This window comes from Carlito syrichta, unplaced genomic scaffold (genome assembly GCF_000164805.1).
Source record: "Carlito syrichta isolate Samal-C Ts95f unplaced genomic scaffold, Tarsius_syrichta-2.0.1 Scaffold130519, whole genome shotgun sequence".
NCBI lineage: Eukaryota > Metazoa > Chordata > Mammalia > Primates > Tarsiidae > Carlito > Carlito syrichta.
Window position 1 is genome coordinate 190,088 of NW_007074615.1, and position 16,840 is coordinate 206,927.

Consider the following 16,840-nt stretch of genomic DNA (forward strand, 5'->3'; position numbering starts at 1 on the left):
GTCAAAGATACTATATTGATGATACATTTCCTCTAATGTGCATTAAATTATTCCTGATCTTTTTGCTGTATAATAAGAAAACAGAACCATTAATGTTACTAGCTACTTGACCAATTAGTTTACAGAGGTAGAACAGCTTTTCGTCTTTAACTCAGAATTCCCTAAAATCCCAAATTTGATCTACTACTTCAGAAGACTAACACTGAAAACCATAGGTTAGTTATGTATTAGCATGAAAGAAATGAGCAAGGATATCACTACAGGTCTCTTAATTAAAATGTAGAATAAAATAAAAGCATGAAATCTAGTTTAAAATAAAGCACAAATAAGAAAATACAAGAGATTTTAAATTCTTTTTGACTATGTTTTTTTCTAAGTGACTAAAATTTTACCAGTGGCCTCCCCAAATGCTCTCACATTGGGATTCCTGAACTTTAAAGTTTTTGTCTATAGTATTTAAAGAGTAAATTTCTAATAAATTTCCTACAAGTTTTCACACAAAAAGTAAAAAAGTTCCATCATGTCTGTCTGTCTCTTTTCATTTCTTTATTTTGCAAATTAGTGAAGAGCAGTGCTCCATTCATTCTTTAAAATGAGTAGACTGCACTTGTATGCTTTCTTCAAAGAAGGTGGATGATTCATCCCTAGGTCTATACAAATAAAGCAGCTTATGCCACCACCTAAACCACTGATAGTTTTGAAGTTTTAAGAGATTTTACTAAATCTGGGCAAAATACAAAAGAACAAGACCAAGCAACACACCAATATTATAAACTCATTAGTAACAATGCAAATTCACACATAAACTTAGGTTAGTGTTAGGAAACCACACATAAATTACAATACCTGAGATTTAGTGCATTCCTTTGAGCCAAAATGAAATGAGTGCCATAAAGGAGGAAAGGAAAAGATGAACATTATCAGACATGCTATATTACATCTGCCAAAATGAAGATAATGTTAAAATTATGTTAAGAATGAACATATAGATTTGGCTATATGTATAGTGCTCTACGCTCTTGAGCCATGCACTTGAAATGCACCTGCAATCATTTTAAATCGCCTATGAAGTATGATCATGCAATTTTTAAGACAAGTTTTTCACCCTCTGTTTCACCCACTAGTCAACTTCTTTCAAACAGAAATACTTCTGTTAAGAATAAGTAAATATGACTTTAGACTAACGAAGATTAATTCTTTTCGTCATGTGACGTCATATATACAAAATAAAATTTTGCTGTCTTCCTACATTAAAATTATGCTTAGGTAAAAACAAACAAACAAATAAATAAATAAAATTAAAATCAGATTTGCACCCCCAAAAATGACCCAATCCTTTTTATTATAACCATGGTGTTGCCAATCATAACTTCTTCAGTAAAATTAATACCAACATGTCACTTATTGGTAAACTAGCTTCATCCTAGTTTTGAATTGGCTCTAAAAGTTTCTGTTGAGCAGGTAAGACACTCTTTTAATAATCTCTTAACAATTAAAAAAAAAACAAAAACAAGAAATGGAGTCATGCAAGGAAAGTGAATGAAGTAGTCCATAAAAAGGAAAAGTTGGGGGTGGGAGAGAGAAATAGTGATGAGATGGCCCACCAAACTGAAGTGTGACAAATATGGCTATAAAAATCAAACCAATCAATTTTAAACAGTCCACACTCTCACTGACTGTCTTAGTTTGAAAACTAATTTGGAAAAACAATTCCAAAGCAGAAAGAAATTAAAAAGATTGGTGCTAGGCTGAAATATTATAACCTATATAGTACTATTAATATGTAAAACTTTTTAATATAGATTTTCTTACTCCATGATCAAAACTAAAAATATTACCTTCTTTTATGGACAATGGTAACAAAAAAAAACTTTCATTTTTTTCATTAACAGCAAGTCTCTACAACATACAAACAAAGCTGTCTTTGTGATGAGCAAAAAGCAATCCTTTCCAAATGAGCTCAATGAAATGATTCAACTAAGAAATTCATGTTAAACTAAAATAGTACTTGGTTAGCGAGAGGAGTAGGCAGTTTGCTAGTGGTCAAAACCACATTAAATATTTGAAAACAAACGGCTCTCTGAAAAACAATATATGAAGTGTGAGTATAAAATATATCACTTAAAGTTACTAAAAGTTAACCAAATAAGTTTAAGTCTATATACCTATTCTTATGTATTTTGCAGAAAGAAAAAGACAAATAAGAAAAACTGAGAAATGTAAAACAGTTGTCAACAGTCTATTATTTTTCATATTTTTATTTTAAAATTAATTTTACATGTAACTACTTATTTAATGGTATTATATGCATAGATAAACAATCTTTCATGTTATTATGACATATCAAAAAATTCAAGCGACTTTGTTTTTTGAAAAAACAAAGAAATAAGAAAAATAAGGCTTTAAAGTGACTTTACTGAGGTCTCATACAAAGCACTCATTATCTGTGTCTTAGGTTCCTCACACTTCAAATATTTATGAAGTAAGTAACAATCAACTGAATTATGGCATTTAAGAGAATCTTTGTGGGGAGACACCTCTTATCAACAAGGGTGCCTGAATGAAGCATATTTGTATACCTAACCCTTAACTGTACCCCACAATATCATAATAAAAAATATTGATTAAAAAAAAGAGAGAATCTTTGAAACTATCAGAAATATTTCAAGGTATCTTCATAGAGGTTTTTAAGAAGATTTTCAGATTACTAAAAATAATATGGAATTTTAAAATATCTACTATGAAAAAAAAAAACAAATACAATACCAGTCATTTGGGTGGAGATGGGGGAGTACACAGGAAGAGGCTAAAATTTTAGATTAAGGTAAAATGAACCATTCCCATTATAACTGCATATGCTTTTTACAAAGCCCAACTTCCAAGAACATTTAAGAAATAAAGGAGCAAAACGTCTGCTGACATCATTTTGAAAACTATTCTTATCATGTGTGTTTCTAGCAAGACTGCTCTTTAGATATCAAGTATATCATAGAAAAAGAATTGTTTGTCAGAAATTGAAACTGTAAATGTCTTTTCAAAAAAACTCCCAACCAAAAAAACTAAAGATAAAAACAGTATTTGTAGAACTTACCGTATGATAGCCTCTAGGCAAAGGTGGTTTGCCCACAGGATAAGGATCCACAGTGTCAATAATTGTTTGTCTTTCACCTTTCTGGTTGATTTTTCTAAATCTTCTTCGAGACTGTCTATGGGAAGCCTGACGCTGAAAATATTCTTCATTTTCATCCATATAGTCCACCTGAAATAAAACCCAAAAAAACTTCATTTCTGCACACACCACATTACATATTAATATTAGATTCAGAAAGAAACTTACAGGTTGCCCATATTCAATCATTTTGCAAAGACATTTGTAGACAAACTATTTAGACAAACTTTAAAGTGTGTTTGAACTTCCCTGCAACTGATTGGTTTTGAGTAACTTTTCTTTTATGAAGAGGCATTTTCAGTTCCACTTAGGACTATATGGGTAACTTTTACATTTCCCAAAATTTCAAATGGAAAGATATTTTCAGTAGTCTTTGTGCTGATTTGTTAGTGAAAGATTGCACAGGATACATTACTACACATTATGAAACCAATAGCATTGTCTTAACAAAAGTGCAAAAAAAAAGTCTCATGTATATAAGTAAATCTGTAAAAACCTCCAAATCCCAAATGACTTAAACAGGACAGTTAGCAGAATGGATCTGGTAGATTACCTAATGGTTTCTCTTCCTACTTTCATTCTGTGGCTTCAGTTTCCTTTTTCTTTATAAATTGTATTGTTTAAAAAATTATCCTCATTTAAAAAATTATTTAGAAGTTCTGATGAATGAATTAATAGAGAACAAAGTTTACATTAGGTTATTCCTCATGTGACTGCTTACACTGGAGGCAAATTTAGATTTCAACACTGTTCTCAAATCAGCAAACCTGCTAGTTTGTGTATTATCAGCAAGCATAAAATACTCAAGAAATTTTGAATACTAGAAATCCTTCAGAAAATTTAAAAAATAGTATTAAGAGGACAAAGTCTCAAGGAAATATCCAGAATGCTTTCCAAGACCTACTGTTAGAAAGTGCTGCGTAACTGCCTACATTCTTCCTAATCCTAAATCTTCATCACCATCCCACATTCTCACTTAAGTAAATTTTGTAAAACTCCACTAAAAACTTTAGTGAATTTTACAAAAAATTTACTACCTTTGACAAGGAAGTTCTCATTTCCTTTCCTACATTAGAGGAAAAACCCCAAATCTTCTCTGAAAATAGACCTAGAGCTGTCTACCAAATACTTTATTAAATGTGAATAAAGCTTTCATCATCATCTCTTTTTGACCATCATTTATTTTACAAGGTTTTCCTTTCCAGATAGGATGCTAGACAGGGACATTAAGAATATCACAATTCAATGTCTAGACTGGGAACCTCCTCTTTCATATTATTTCTTTTTTGTTACTAATTTTTTTAAAGGTTACATATTATCGTACCTTAAAATCATTTTTATGCAGTAAGAAAGAACTGTAACGGGTGGTTTTGTTCAAGCTTCAAAAAAGAATTATGTTGCTAATATCTACTTAACACTATGTTCTATGTACAAGCTTATACCTAATACATTTCTTAAATCATACAATTCAGTTTAAAAGATGTCAACATAGTGTTTAAGCATAGTAGTCTCCTAATTTTCTTCTAGTTAAAGAAATTCAAGTGATTTTCCAATGTTAAATGTTCCCTGAATACATATAATTAAGATGAATTTAAAGTAACTCACTCATTCTAACCAACACTTAGAGATCTAAAAATCCTACAATTCAAAGACTCTCCCCAAACTTCAATTAAATTGCATTTATAATAGGCAGAGTTATATAGTTCAAACACCAAATACTCAGGTGCTTGCCCCTTTTAAGCTTTCTTTCACATTTAATTGAATTCTGTAAATAATTAAATATTATGGTTATAAACTCAAATTCATAATACAAAAAAGGTATCAAACAAACATATATAATATTATAAAAATATAATACAATATTATAAATAGTTTGTGAAAAGGTCTTTTATTTCACACAATTTTTAAGGGGGGGAAGTCTTCACAAAAGTATTCTTACCACAATCATTTCAGAAGGCTCTAAAACAATGCATTCACAGCCACGCCTAAAACTTCCTGCAGAACGCTTGCCAAAACTAAAGAGGAAAAGAAAAATTCAATGAGGACAACCTCAGAGATTTAGTAAATATAAACTGAATTTAAGCCAATCTTCCAGATAAATAAAAATTAAAATAAAAACACTTACAGAAAGTAGACATGGAAGAAAATAAACTGCCTTTAATCATTATTTACACAGAATGACAAAGAAGCATTCAAATTCTTAAGTTTCAGTCATATACTTTACTGGAAAACTAAGAATTTAATAATGTAGGTAAAGAAGAATTAGCATGAGTCTGTCTTGTGTTAGTTGTTTTAAATCATTCTCAGGTGAAGAAACAGAACATTCCAATAGGGATGAGATATATCAGTGGGAAACTATAGAAATACCCTGAAAAAGTATAAAATGCAAGTAGTTCTCTTCATAATGTTGGTTATGTTAAACGTTTCTTTCATCTAAAAAGTGATTTTATTTTTCTAAATGTTCAAATCAAGTTGCTCTAAAAATTTTAAGGAAAAGGTACCTAAGACTCCTCTTTAAAACTATAAAGTGATTTCAGTGAATGTGTATACTAAAAGACTATTCCTCCTGAAAACCTTGCAATAGACAACTCAGACACAGCACCTTTGCCCTATTTTGGGGGATCTCCCACCTTAACACTGGAGAAGATTTATTCTTTCTGACATAGACATATGCAAACTAAAATCAAGAACAGAGAATTCTGGCAAAGCTTGGTGGTCCTGACTTGCTCTTATTGATGTAACACCTATCCCTCACTCATTTAGACTTCAAAACTCCCCTTTCCCTCCAATCAACACTAACACTTTTAGTAATGATATTTAATAAACAGAATTTAAGGAAAAAAGGAGAAAATTTCTTTCAAAGAATCATTTTATTGAGCAATTTTTTTTCATGTTAATTAGGCTTTTCTTTTTTTAAGAGACACTGTCCCACTCTGCTGCCCAGGCTGGAGTGTAATGACATGATCAGAGGTCCCTGCAGCTTCAAACTCATGGGTTCTTTCAAGAGATTCTCCTGCCTCAGTCTCCCAAAGTGCTGTATTACAGGTGTGAGCCACCCATGCCAGGCTAAATCATATGCTAAATTTTATTCATTGATAAGATTATCAGGTTAGGGTAGGCTATCACCTAAGTTCTTTCCTACTCAAAAACTCTGTTTCTATTAAAATCATAGCTAGAATCATGCTCAACATATTTGAAAAATTATTTTAAAAATACTCATCTACACATTCATACATATATACTCACACAAATATACACAGTAGTGTTTTTAAAGTGAAAAAATTTAGCCAAGAAAAAAGTTAAAAAAAAAAAAAAGGCAATCTTCTTGGTTACCTTACTTATCATGCAATTAAAATGATCTAAAATTTTAAATATTTCTTTTTGTTTATAATTAAATACAATTGAAATTCTATAACTCTTCAAAACACAAAAAAATTGTTCCTTATTTCTGAATCTACCAGATTGCAAGTTAATTTTTTTTTTTTGAGTTGCAGTCTCACTCTGTCACTCAGACTGGAGTGCAGTGGCACGCTCCTAGCCACCGCAGCCTCAACCTGCTGGGCTCAGGCGATCCTTCCACCTCAGCCTTCCAAGCAGCCGGAACTACAGGCGTGCGCTACCACACCCGGCTAATTTTTGATTTATTGTAGAGATGAGGTCTCGCCGAGTTGCCCAGGCGGGTCTCAAACTCGTGGGCTCAGGCAACTCACTCATCTCAGCCTCCCAAAGCGCTGGGATTACAGGTTGAGTCACCGAGCCCGGTTGCAAGTTAATTTTTATAATAAAACTCATAATTTAATTATACACTGCAAATTAAGAAATAATCTTGATGTGTTAGTAAATATGTAGCAGGTTATAGACCTAGACAAGGTATAAATGATGATCACATAGTTATCCTTTTTTTATTTTTTCAGAAAGATTTATTAAAGGGAAGATATGTTGCGAAGGGCACAGTGAGCAGGACAGCCGCAAGAGTGTTTGCTGTCAGCCTAATTTTTAAAAAATGTAATATAGTAAAAAATCATAAATGTTTATAGTATATACAATGTTCAAACAAAACTTGTTAAAATAAACACATGCTAGACTTGTTTCAGCAACAAAGGGTGTTAGTGCTCACATAAACTACATTACTGTTACTTATTTTATGTCTAATTCTAGTACCAACTCCCCACTTCAGAATTGAGACTGTAAATCTACTTTCTAATTAGTCATTCGTTCAATAGAACTTCATGGCTAGGAAGTCACACTTCAAGTTACACTAACACTATTACTTTGGGGACGAAAAGTTTACATTTCCTAAAATGTGCTATAAAAAATCATTTCCATGAGAGCTTTCCAGAAAATGGGCTACATGAGAACCTGCTGAAACTCTTTGCATCCACAAAAAGACTCAAGTTCTATGTCACAAAGTTGTGAACATGAGAAATTGTAGACTCTCCATCAGATTAGCGTATTGAACACGTTTTATGGAAAATGCAATGCACACAGGACACACATTATCAAGGCAGAATATATTACATCATTTGTCCAACAATCTGTTTTTTTAAACATAGCCAGGAATCCAGAAAGAGCAGCCTCAAAGGCATAGATCATAAATGCGCAAGCTAGCCCTGATCAGTGACAAGGCCTCTGAGCCCTCTTACAAAGATAACATTCTCTTAGCTTACAAACCAGAAGCTGTAGAAAGAAATAGACAATGCAATGAAACATGTCAGTCAGAAATCCACTAAGACCACAAAATACTTTTGCATTTACTATGTGATTCTTTGAAACAATGAATATATAAACAAAAGTAACTATTATTATTTACTACCTTTTCAAAAATCTTTGACCAAGTTCTAAACAAACTGCTGGAAAAATTCAGTTCCAAAAAAAGTACAGAGACTAATAAAAGGCAACCAGATGAAGATGTAGAGGAGATAAGGTCCCCCACATCTGATATTAAGAACAATTCTTTTAAATTGTTTAGATTACTTAGTAGAAACAATTGAGCAAAATCTTCAGGTTTGCAAATGACACAGGAACTTTTAGATAGTAATACACAAAACCAAGACAGTAAGAATAAACTACAAGACACTTTATAAAGTATGTGAGTGGAGGAAAGCAGCAGAGGATCCAATGAGCATAATGAAATACTCTACATTTTAAAAGTGATCAAATGTGGCCAGGCATGGTGGCTCAAGCCTATAATCTCAGCACTTCGGAAGGTGGAGCTGAGCGAGCTGCCTGAGCTCACAGGTTCGAGACCAGCCTGGGCAACTTGGTGAGACCTCATCTCTACAATAAATTTTAAAAAGAATTAGCTGGACCTCTTATCAACAGGGTGCCTGATGAACGTAATTGTACACCTAACCCTTAACTGTACCCCACAAAACCATAATAAAAAATACTGATTAATGAAAAAAAAAAAAAAAAGAAGTACCAGAAAGAAAAAAAAAAGAATTAGCTGGGCATAGCGGTGCATGCCTGTAGCTCCAGTTACTTGGAAGGCTATGGCAGAAAGATCACCTGAACCCAGCAGCCGAAGTTGCAGCAGCCATGCCACTGCCCTCTAGCCTGAGCAACACAATGAGACTCCAACTCAAAAAATAAAAAATAAATAAGAGTGATCAAATGCATAGAGCATTTCATATTATACTGAATAACACGTCCTCATCTGCCAATTAAAAGTCAGAAATGGAAACTTTGAAGTCTTTGAAGGCATTAGCACAGTAAGCTGCTTACACAATAAATACAATGACAAAGACAAACTTTGAAATAATGGACAAAGGAATCAAAAACAAGAATTATTATACACATAGAAAGTCTTATAGAAAAACATGTGAGTCTATGACAGGGTATCAGCCTAGAAGAGTTTCTAAGGCGAAACACACAGAACGGAAAAGTTTTCCCACAAAAAAAAAAAAAAATAAGGGAGTCCAAAGGCTTTCTGCAAATCCTGAAGCACAAATAAAATAGTATTTCATTAAATCCTATTAACAACAGCCGAAAGCTACTATCAATTGAAATAACAATTGAAGAAAAGTTAGAAATGATACAATTAAAGAAGAACTTGGGTAACTCAAATGTACACTTACGATCCTTGAGAATTAAAAAAAATCAGAAGCAGGTAAGGATTGTTTTAATGTTGTAAAGTCATGTGACTATATTCTAACCTAAATATGATTATGTTCTGTTCCTTGGTGACACTGTTAGAAATGGACAGTTATTTCTATCAAAGTTTCTTTTTTGTTATTAAGTGTTATAACAAGCTACACATAAGGTGTTCAACAGATTCAACCAAGCTTTTTATACAAATAAAAAAGCTGAACCTCAAATTCATATGGAATTTTTTTTTTTTTTTTTTTTTTGAGTTGGAGTCTCACTCTGTCGCCCAGACTGCAGCCACTGCAGCCTCGACCTGCTGGGCTCCGGCGATCCTTCCGCCTCAGCCTTCCAAGTAGCTGGAACTACAGGCGCGCACTACCACGCCTGACTAATTTTTTGATTTATTGTAGTGATGAGGTCTCGCCTGCCTAGGCGGGTCTCGAACCCGCAGGCTCAGGCAATCCACTCACCTCAGCCTCCCAAAGGTGCAGGATTACAGGCTGAGCCGCGGAGCCGGGCTTATTCATATGGAATTTCAAGGGACCCTAATTAGTCAAAACAATTCTGAAAAAGAACTAAATCAGAGGAATCACATTTCCCAATTGCAAATATTTACTACAAAGCCACAGTAATCATACCGGCGTGGTACATCATGGCAGAAGGTTAGACAATTAGGCCAAAAGAATAAAATTGAAGAGTCCAGAAATAAACCCATATATTTATGGCCAACTGATTTTTTTTACAAGGGTGCCAAATCTGTTCTATGGGGAAGAACAGTCTCGTCAACAAATGGTGCTGGAATAATTGGATTTCCACACGAAATATAATGAAGTTGGACCCCTACCTCACACCATATATAAAAATTAACTCAAAATGAATCAACGACCTAAATATAAGAAACAAAATCATAAAATTCTGAAAAATAACATAGGAATATATCTTTATGATCTGAGATTTGGCAGTGGATTCTTGGATATACACCAAAAGAATGAGCGGCAGAAGAAAAAATAAATAAATACAGGGAATTCCTTCAAAATTAAAAACTTCTGTACATCAAAGGATAGTATCACAAAATTGAAAAGGCAGCCTACAGAATGGGAGAAAATATCTGCAAATCATATATTGGACAAGGATTCAATGTTCAGAATAAATAAAGAACTCCTAAACAGGGTTGGGAGCGGTAGCTCATACCTGTATTTCCAGATCTTAGGAATGCTGAAGCAAGAGGACTGCCTGAGCCTAGGTATTCGAGATCAGCCTAGGCAATATCGCGAGACCTCATCTCTATAAAAATAGAAATAAAAAATTTTACCAGACGTGGTGGTGCACACCTGTAGTCCCAGCTACACGGGAAGCTGAGGTGGAAAGAGGTCGAGGCAATGGTGAGTTATGAGTGTCTGGCCTGGGTGACAGAGTAACACTCCAACTGGGTTGGGGGTGGGGTAAAAATTCCTAAACAACAACAATAAACAATTCTAAAGTGACAAAGGACTTAAACAAGCATTTATTCAGAGAAGATGCAAAAAAGGGTCAATAGGCAAGTGCTCAACATCTTTAGTCATTAGGAAAAAGCAAACTAAAACCACAATAAGGTGCCATTTCACATCTAAACCAAGATGTGAAGGATATGAAGGATATACCAGGATGGCTATAATTTTATGCTATTTTCTTATTTATTTCCTTATTATTAATTTATTTATTTGAGTTGGGGGGTCTCACTCTGCCATACAGACTGAAGTGTAAGACAATGTATGTGAGAAATATACATTAATATACAGTCATGCATCACTTAACAACAGAGATACGTTCTGAGATATATGCTGTTAAGCAATTTTGTTGTGTGAACAACAAAGAGTGTACTTACTCAAACCTAGATGATGTCTAGACTATTACTCCTACACTGCAAACTTGTGCAGCGTGTTACTATACTGAATACTGTAGACAGTTATAACAGCATGGTAAGTATTAATGTATCTACACATAGAAAAGGTACGGAAAAATATGTATTATAATCTTATGGGACTACCATCATAGATGCAGCCCACTATTGACAGAAATGCTGTTATGCAGTGAATGACTGTATATCGTATATAATATATGGTATAATAAAGTATATATTATTTCTTACATATATTATCTTTTTCTCTTCATAATGTTCACTGGACACACAACAGAATCGATATTATCAATATAAATTTGATAATTAATGCAAAGCTTACAAAAAACTCATCAGTTCCTATTCTTATGTAGTTTATATTCTATGCAAGATGAGTACACAAACAGCTGTAATCCAATGACAAGTCGAGAACTGAGTTTCATTGAGAGGCGGATTCTCAATGGCTAGGCTCACTCACTAGCTGGGTAAGTGAAAACTACAAATCAGCATTTGTAATTCAGAAGGCAATTCAAATTCAGCAAAATTACAAATGACCATCAAGAGCTTTAGGGTTACCCTGGAATAGTCAGGTTTGAATGTCAAATCTATAAAGACTAAATCTCTTCATGCAGCTAAGCCAAAACTTCAATTAGAAGGACATCTGCTTCTTTGAAATGGCACTCATAATACCACATACCAAGATAAACAAAGATATTTTTAAATTTTAGACTCCTTAAGTTTTAAAGATACATAGCTAATTTTTTAAAACTTTGAATTGAAATATCTTTAAAAAGTCATCCCTGTCTTCTAGTAGTCTCAGTCTTGTGTGTGTTACTTGTATATAAGACACAAATATTAATACATATATATGAATGGCTATCTTTCAAAAACAAGAAAGATGTAGGTAACAGTAATCAATGAGACTTGGCCTGGAACATTTAAAAGCCTGCTGGCCCTTTCTAACTAGATACCAATCTTTGACAAGAGGCCATAAAGTCAGAAGGGGGCGATGGAAGGGAGAAGTGTGGTATATGTGCTTAAGAATTCTGACAGTCTCCTGGTTCTACACCGCATGAAAACTTATCACTGTCATCTATGGTAAACCCTTCTAAATCATTCTATATAAATGTACTGTTTAGCAAGGCATTCAACTATTCAACCTTAATGTAAAATCTTATATTAAACAATCACAAGACGACAACTGAAAATGATACAGCTTGACTTTTGGTCTATCAGTTCTCTGCCATATCTAAGTAAATAACTATATAAGCGCACCAGCAAATGATTTCAAATAAAAAGACCACTTGCAGCAAAAAAACAGATTACTTGTAAATACTGGTATTCCCTCAGTATGACTAAGAAATGGTTGCCCCCCCAAAAAACAGTATAATAATCCAAATTTTCATTCCCATTAAATTTTTTTATTAAAGTTTTATACAGCACAATTTAAAAATTAAGAATTAAAAACTGTTGCTAAAATTGAAATAAACTAAGTTGAACATTTCTATAGATACAAACGGCTTGGCAATACCAAAAGTGTAAAAGACAAAAACAAAATCACTAAAATTCATTTTCCACATAATGTAAAATAGATGAAAATAGTCTGTTAAACTTGCCTTCAAGATCAAGACTTACAACCAAGACAAACATCTCACAATGTAAAATCTTACCTAGTTTTCGTAAATACCCACAGGTAATGAAACACTGGACAGGGTGCTGCAGGTGTTGTAAGGCCAAACTGTCCTAAGTTTCTGTGACCACATTTTACCCACCCAAGCTGAGTCAGGAGTACTTTCTACCCGTGTGAGTTTTCCACGAAAGGCAGTTGCTGGGCACAGAAGCCGCTTCTATCTACCCCAACCTTGCCCTTTGTATGGGCCTCCACATTCTTGTTGTACGTCAGAACTATCCAGTGGAATGCAATTTCTCAGTATTGGAATGTAAACTTATTCATGTCAGGTCATACCCAGCAAGGAATACATGGCAGCCAAACCAATATTATACTAGTGGGTCATCCTAATTTACAAAATGGTTTAAAATATAACAGTCTGAGATATAATTTTTTCACATCCCTTTTTCTAGAAAATGACAGGTAGTTACTGAGTTTTTATTTTCTTGCTTAAAAATCTATGTAACTGACTAGACCAATGCTCCTAAACCAAAATGAATTTATTTGGTTAGGACATACAAAAAAAAAAACCCATTCATGTAACATTGTGTATAGATAGCAATTAAATTGGGGGAGTAGGGGGAGAAGTGACCTAACAAGTAACTTCTGACACCATCAGTTCCATTCTAAAAATCAGGAGAATATGTAGGAATACATTTTAAAGGAAATATAAAAGAAATGTGGGTTGAAAGACTTGCCATAAAATAATACATTTAATCTTTTTTAACACTTTGACCTCACTTACTCATTAGTTTAACCAAAAAACAAAATTACACACACACCAAGTAGACATATAAATTAGAAATTATTTCTAAAGCATGGACTTTAACCAGCTCGTATTTCAGAAGTATTTGGAAAACTAAACACTTAAGCATCTCTGATTTTCTTTCAAGGCTCATTTAGAAATATCCAAACAATCATCACTCCACACACATTAACAGAAGTTTGGAGCTCTGCACAATGAATCTCAACATTTAACCTTTACATATAAAAACAGAGCACAAGAAAAAAATAACAATATGAAGATCTTCTAACTGCGTTTCCCCCCACCTCTGTTCATTTCTCAGTAGTCTGCTGTGTATTTAACTAGAAAAGCACCAAACATATATATTGATATTTACGCTGTTAACATTTTAACTCCTTTTTAAAAAACAAACTCTAACCTGCACTGATTTCAATATCTTTGAAGCACCAGTAACAGCAATAGTGCTGCCACCTTGCATGGGAGCTCCTTTCTCTGCAGCACTGAGCACTCTCCCCATTGCCCTGTGTGCTTTCTCCCAGGGAGTCCATGCGCAGCAGTAGCTTTCACAGAGGCCAACATTCCATCTGACGGCTCATTTCCTGCTTGGATGACCCACCCACCTCTCCTGGCTATGCGTGTGTTTCGCATGTTGTATGGGCACTCTTTCCGCATACCAGCCTCATGACCTCAGCGGCTGCCTGACAGACACTCTTTATCAATTTCTATTAGTTCATTATCTACTCTCTTGTAAGTCAAGGGCAAGTAGGGAAATCTGCAATGTCTGCTCTCCTATGAGTTTTCAAGGTCAAAAATGCTTAGTTGTGCTCACAATACAATTCTGTTATTAAAATTTACCCCAGCCACACTATAAACTAGCTGCTCTCCACCAAAGGGATGCTGAATTGTATGCCTGGCCTGAGGGATTATCATAGAAAAGACTAGAATAAATTTAAATCAAAACAACAGGGGAAAAGTTAAAAGAGGCTGCTTTTGATGTCGTTTTTTCCCTCCAAGAGAAAAAAAGGTGGCTCTTACCTCAGCTGTATTGGAGTGAGGAGAGCAAGCAGTTTTTCTCTCTTGCCACAATCTAAACCAGCAAAGATCAATGGTGTGATGACTAAACTTTGGTAGTGTCTATGTCCTCGTGACCAAACTGCTAGAGAACAGCTCAGCTAAACTGATCTGCTGCTATCAGTCTACACAGTGGCATAAACAGGTCTCTGCTGATCACAGTACTTTGTACACAGATGGTAGCTGATCAGTTTATATAAAAGTTATAGTCCATAACTTTGAACATAGACACATATCCCTCCAAAATGCCTCTGTTAAATGTTCACCATTTCATTGGGCAAAGCTGGGCATGCGAGCTGAAAAGACAAGAAAGCTTATATTCAAATGACCTTATTTTTTATGAAATTCATTGAAGAAGTGAAATAAACAATTATTATTTATATATTTTATTAATGGGAGATGAATTAATGAATGATTCAGATTGGGCCTAAACCAGTAAGAACCTGAATGAATTTAAGAATCAAGCCGGGCTCGGTGGCTCAGCCTGTAATCCCGCGCCTTTGGGAGGCTGAGGTGAGTGGATTGCCTGAGCCCACGGGTTCGAGACCCACCTGGGCAGCGAAACCTCATCTCTACAATAAATCAAAAAATCAGCCGGGTGTGGTAGCGCGTGCCTGTAATTCCGGCTACTTGGAAGGCTGAGGTGGAAGGATCGCCGGAGCCCAGCAGGTCGAGGCAACTAAACATGATATTCTTTACAGGCTATGCCAATGGCATAAAAATATAGCCACCAGTCTCCCCCAAATCTGGCATATACCTTAAGAGAAGCTGAATGGTAGGCCTGCCTTTGTACGATCGAACCTAAACAAAAATTTAGGTCACTTGAATAATACTGTATTCACAGTTCTTAAAAGAAAGCAAAAGGATAAACTCATATAAAATCTCTAACAAAGATATCAAGTAATAAAATGCCAATTTACTGGATTCATCTAAATTAAATATGGACTTTTAGCCATGTTTTATAAGTAAAATGCTGTTCCTTTTAATTCTACCAATAACTAACAGGGGCAATATTGTCAAACCCCAGTTTCAGAGCTTCTCTTAAAGACTGAAGTGTTAAAAATCTATTATTTATCATAAAAAAATAACATACTTAGGAATAAATGTAATGAAGGATGTATATGACCTATACACTAAAAACTCCCCCCAAAAACCTTAAAAATTACAAAGGGAAATTCTAGAAGACTTACATGGAGAGAGTTCATGGTTCAGAAAGCTCAATATTGTTAAGGTAGTGATCTTTCCCAAACTGATCTACAGATTCAGTGCAATTCCAACCAAATTCCATTTTAGACATTAACAAGCTAATTTTACTATTTAGATATAAAGGCAAAGACATAGAAGAAAAACAGTTTTGCTCAAAAATAAAGTTAGGGATTTTTTTTTTTTTTTTGGACTCTGTCACCCAGGCAGAAGTGCAGTGGCACAATCACAGTTCATCATAGCCTCAATCTCCTGGACTAAGGCAATCCTTCTGCCTCAGTCTCCTAAGTAGCTGGGACTACAGGCATGCACCATCATGCTTAGCTACTTTTTTGATATTTGTATAGAATCAGGATCTCATTATGTGGCCCAGGATGGCCTCAAACTCCTGGGTTCAAGTAATCTTCCTTCCTCAGCCTCCCAAAGTGCTGGGATTACAAGTCGTGAGCCACAGTACCTGGTCAAAGTTAGAGATTTATACTACATGATTTTGAAAGTTACTATGAAGCTACACAAATGAAGGCAGTGTATTATTGGTCTAAGAACTGTCATGCAACGCAATGGAACATAAGAAAGATTCCAGAAATAAATCTGAACATATATTTATATAGTTAAATGCTTTCATGCAAATATTTTCACAATAACTGACTTTTAACAAATGTGTCAAGGCAATTCAATGAATAAAAAATATTATTTTCAATAAACTGTCCTAAAACAACTAACAATCCATAGGGAAAAATGTAAACCTCAACCCTTACCACATACCACACACAAAAATTCAATCAAAATGGGCCTCAGGTTCACATGAAAGAGCTAAAATTATTAAATTTCTAGAAGACAAACATGAGAAAACCCTTATGACATTGGGTTAAGAAAATATTTCTTAAACAGAACAATAAAAATTCAAAGTATAAAAGAAAGTGTTGACAAAATGGACTTAATCAAGGTCAAAAGCCTTAGCTTTAGAAAGATATTGGTAAGAAAAAGGCGAGCCACAAATTAGAAAAATTTTGCAAAATA

General features: G+C 34.2%; 1 protein-coding gene across 4 annotated transcripts in view; it reads right to left on the bottom strand.

Moving 5' to 3' along the window:
• The window catches only part of RAPGEF2 (Rap guanine nucleotide exchange factor 2), a 278,622-nt gene that overhangs the window by 120,596 nt on the left and 141,186 nt on the right, over positions 1–16,840 (bottom strand). For 2 of the 4 annotated variants that reach the window (XM_008049096.1, XM_008049094.2), the window contains exons 5-7: positions 5,109–5,184; positions 3,092–3,259; positions 847–864 (exon numbers count right to left, since the gene is read on the bottom strand). In XM_008049096.1, the coding sequence (XP_008047287.1) occupies positions 847–864; positions 3,092–3,259; positions 5,109–5,184 (262 nt within the window). Of the gene's footprint in view, positions 1–846; positions 865–3,091; positions 3,260–5,108; positions 5,185–12,802; positions 13,822–14,581; positions 14,691–16,840 lie in introns of those variants that run through there. The other 2 variants (XM_021708058.1, XM_021708059.1) reach the window with 2 other exon arrangements.